At 59.3% G+C, this 415-nt stretch overlaps 1 protein-coding gene across 1 annotated transcript in view; it reads left to right on the top strand.

Moving 5' to 3' along the window:
- Positions 1–415, top strand: part of DAO (D-amino-acid oxidase) — a gene marked incomplete at its 3' end in the record, with an annotated part of 6,414 nt that overhangs the window by 893 nt on the left and 5,106 nt on the right. The window contains exon 2 of the mRNA XM_010138000.1: positions 227–303. Within this exon, the coding sequence (XP_010136302.1) occupies positions 227–303 (77 nt within the window). The remainder of the gene's footprint in view (positions 1–226; positions 304–415) is intronic.

Below are 415 nucleotides of genomic sequence, written 5' to 3'. Positions count from 1 at the left end.
GTCGGTCTGCAGTCAGGGCTGAGCCCTCGGAGCCGGGGAGCCAGCGTGTGCCGTGCCCCTGTGCTCCTGTAGAACCCCAGAACCATTTAGCTTGGAAAAGACCTATAAGACCATGGCTCCAACTGTTAACTCCCACCTCTGGGGCGGGCTGCGTCCCCCCACGGCTTCTGTCCCACGACAGCAATTCAGGTTTGTTAATGAGCTCAGACCTTTTCCCCCGCTGCAGGACCCGTCCTGGAAGAACATTGTGCTGGGATTCAGGAACCTGACACCCAAAGAGCTTGAGCTCTTCCCTGGCTACAGGTATTTCTCAGTCTGTTTCCTGGAGGGTCCCTGACGAGCTCTCCCGCAGGCAGGACACTGCACCTCCCTGTCGAGGGGCAGCGAGGATGAGAATGTGGGTGCCCAACGACCC

This window comes from Buceros rhinoceros, unplaced genomic scaffold, assembly GCF_000710305.1.
Source record: "Buceros rhinoceros silvestris isolate BGI_N320 unplaced genomic scaffold, ASM71030v1 scaffold12136, whole genome shotgun sequence".
Classification (NCBI taxonomy): domain Eukaryota; kingdom Metazoa; phylum Chordata; class Aves; order Bucerotiformes; family Bucerotidae; genus Buceros; species Buceros rhinoceros.
Note: the sequence above shows the minus strand (reverse complement) of the source record. Positions and strands in the feature narration are given on the sequence as shown.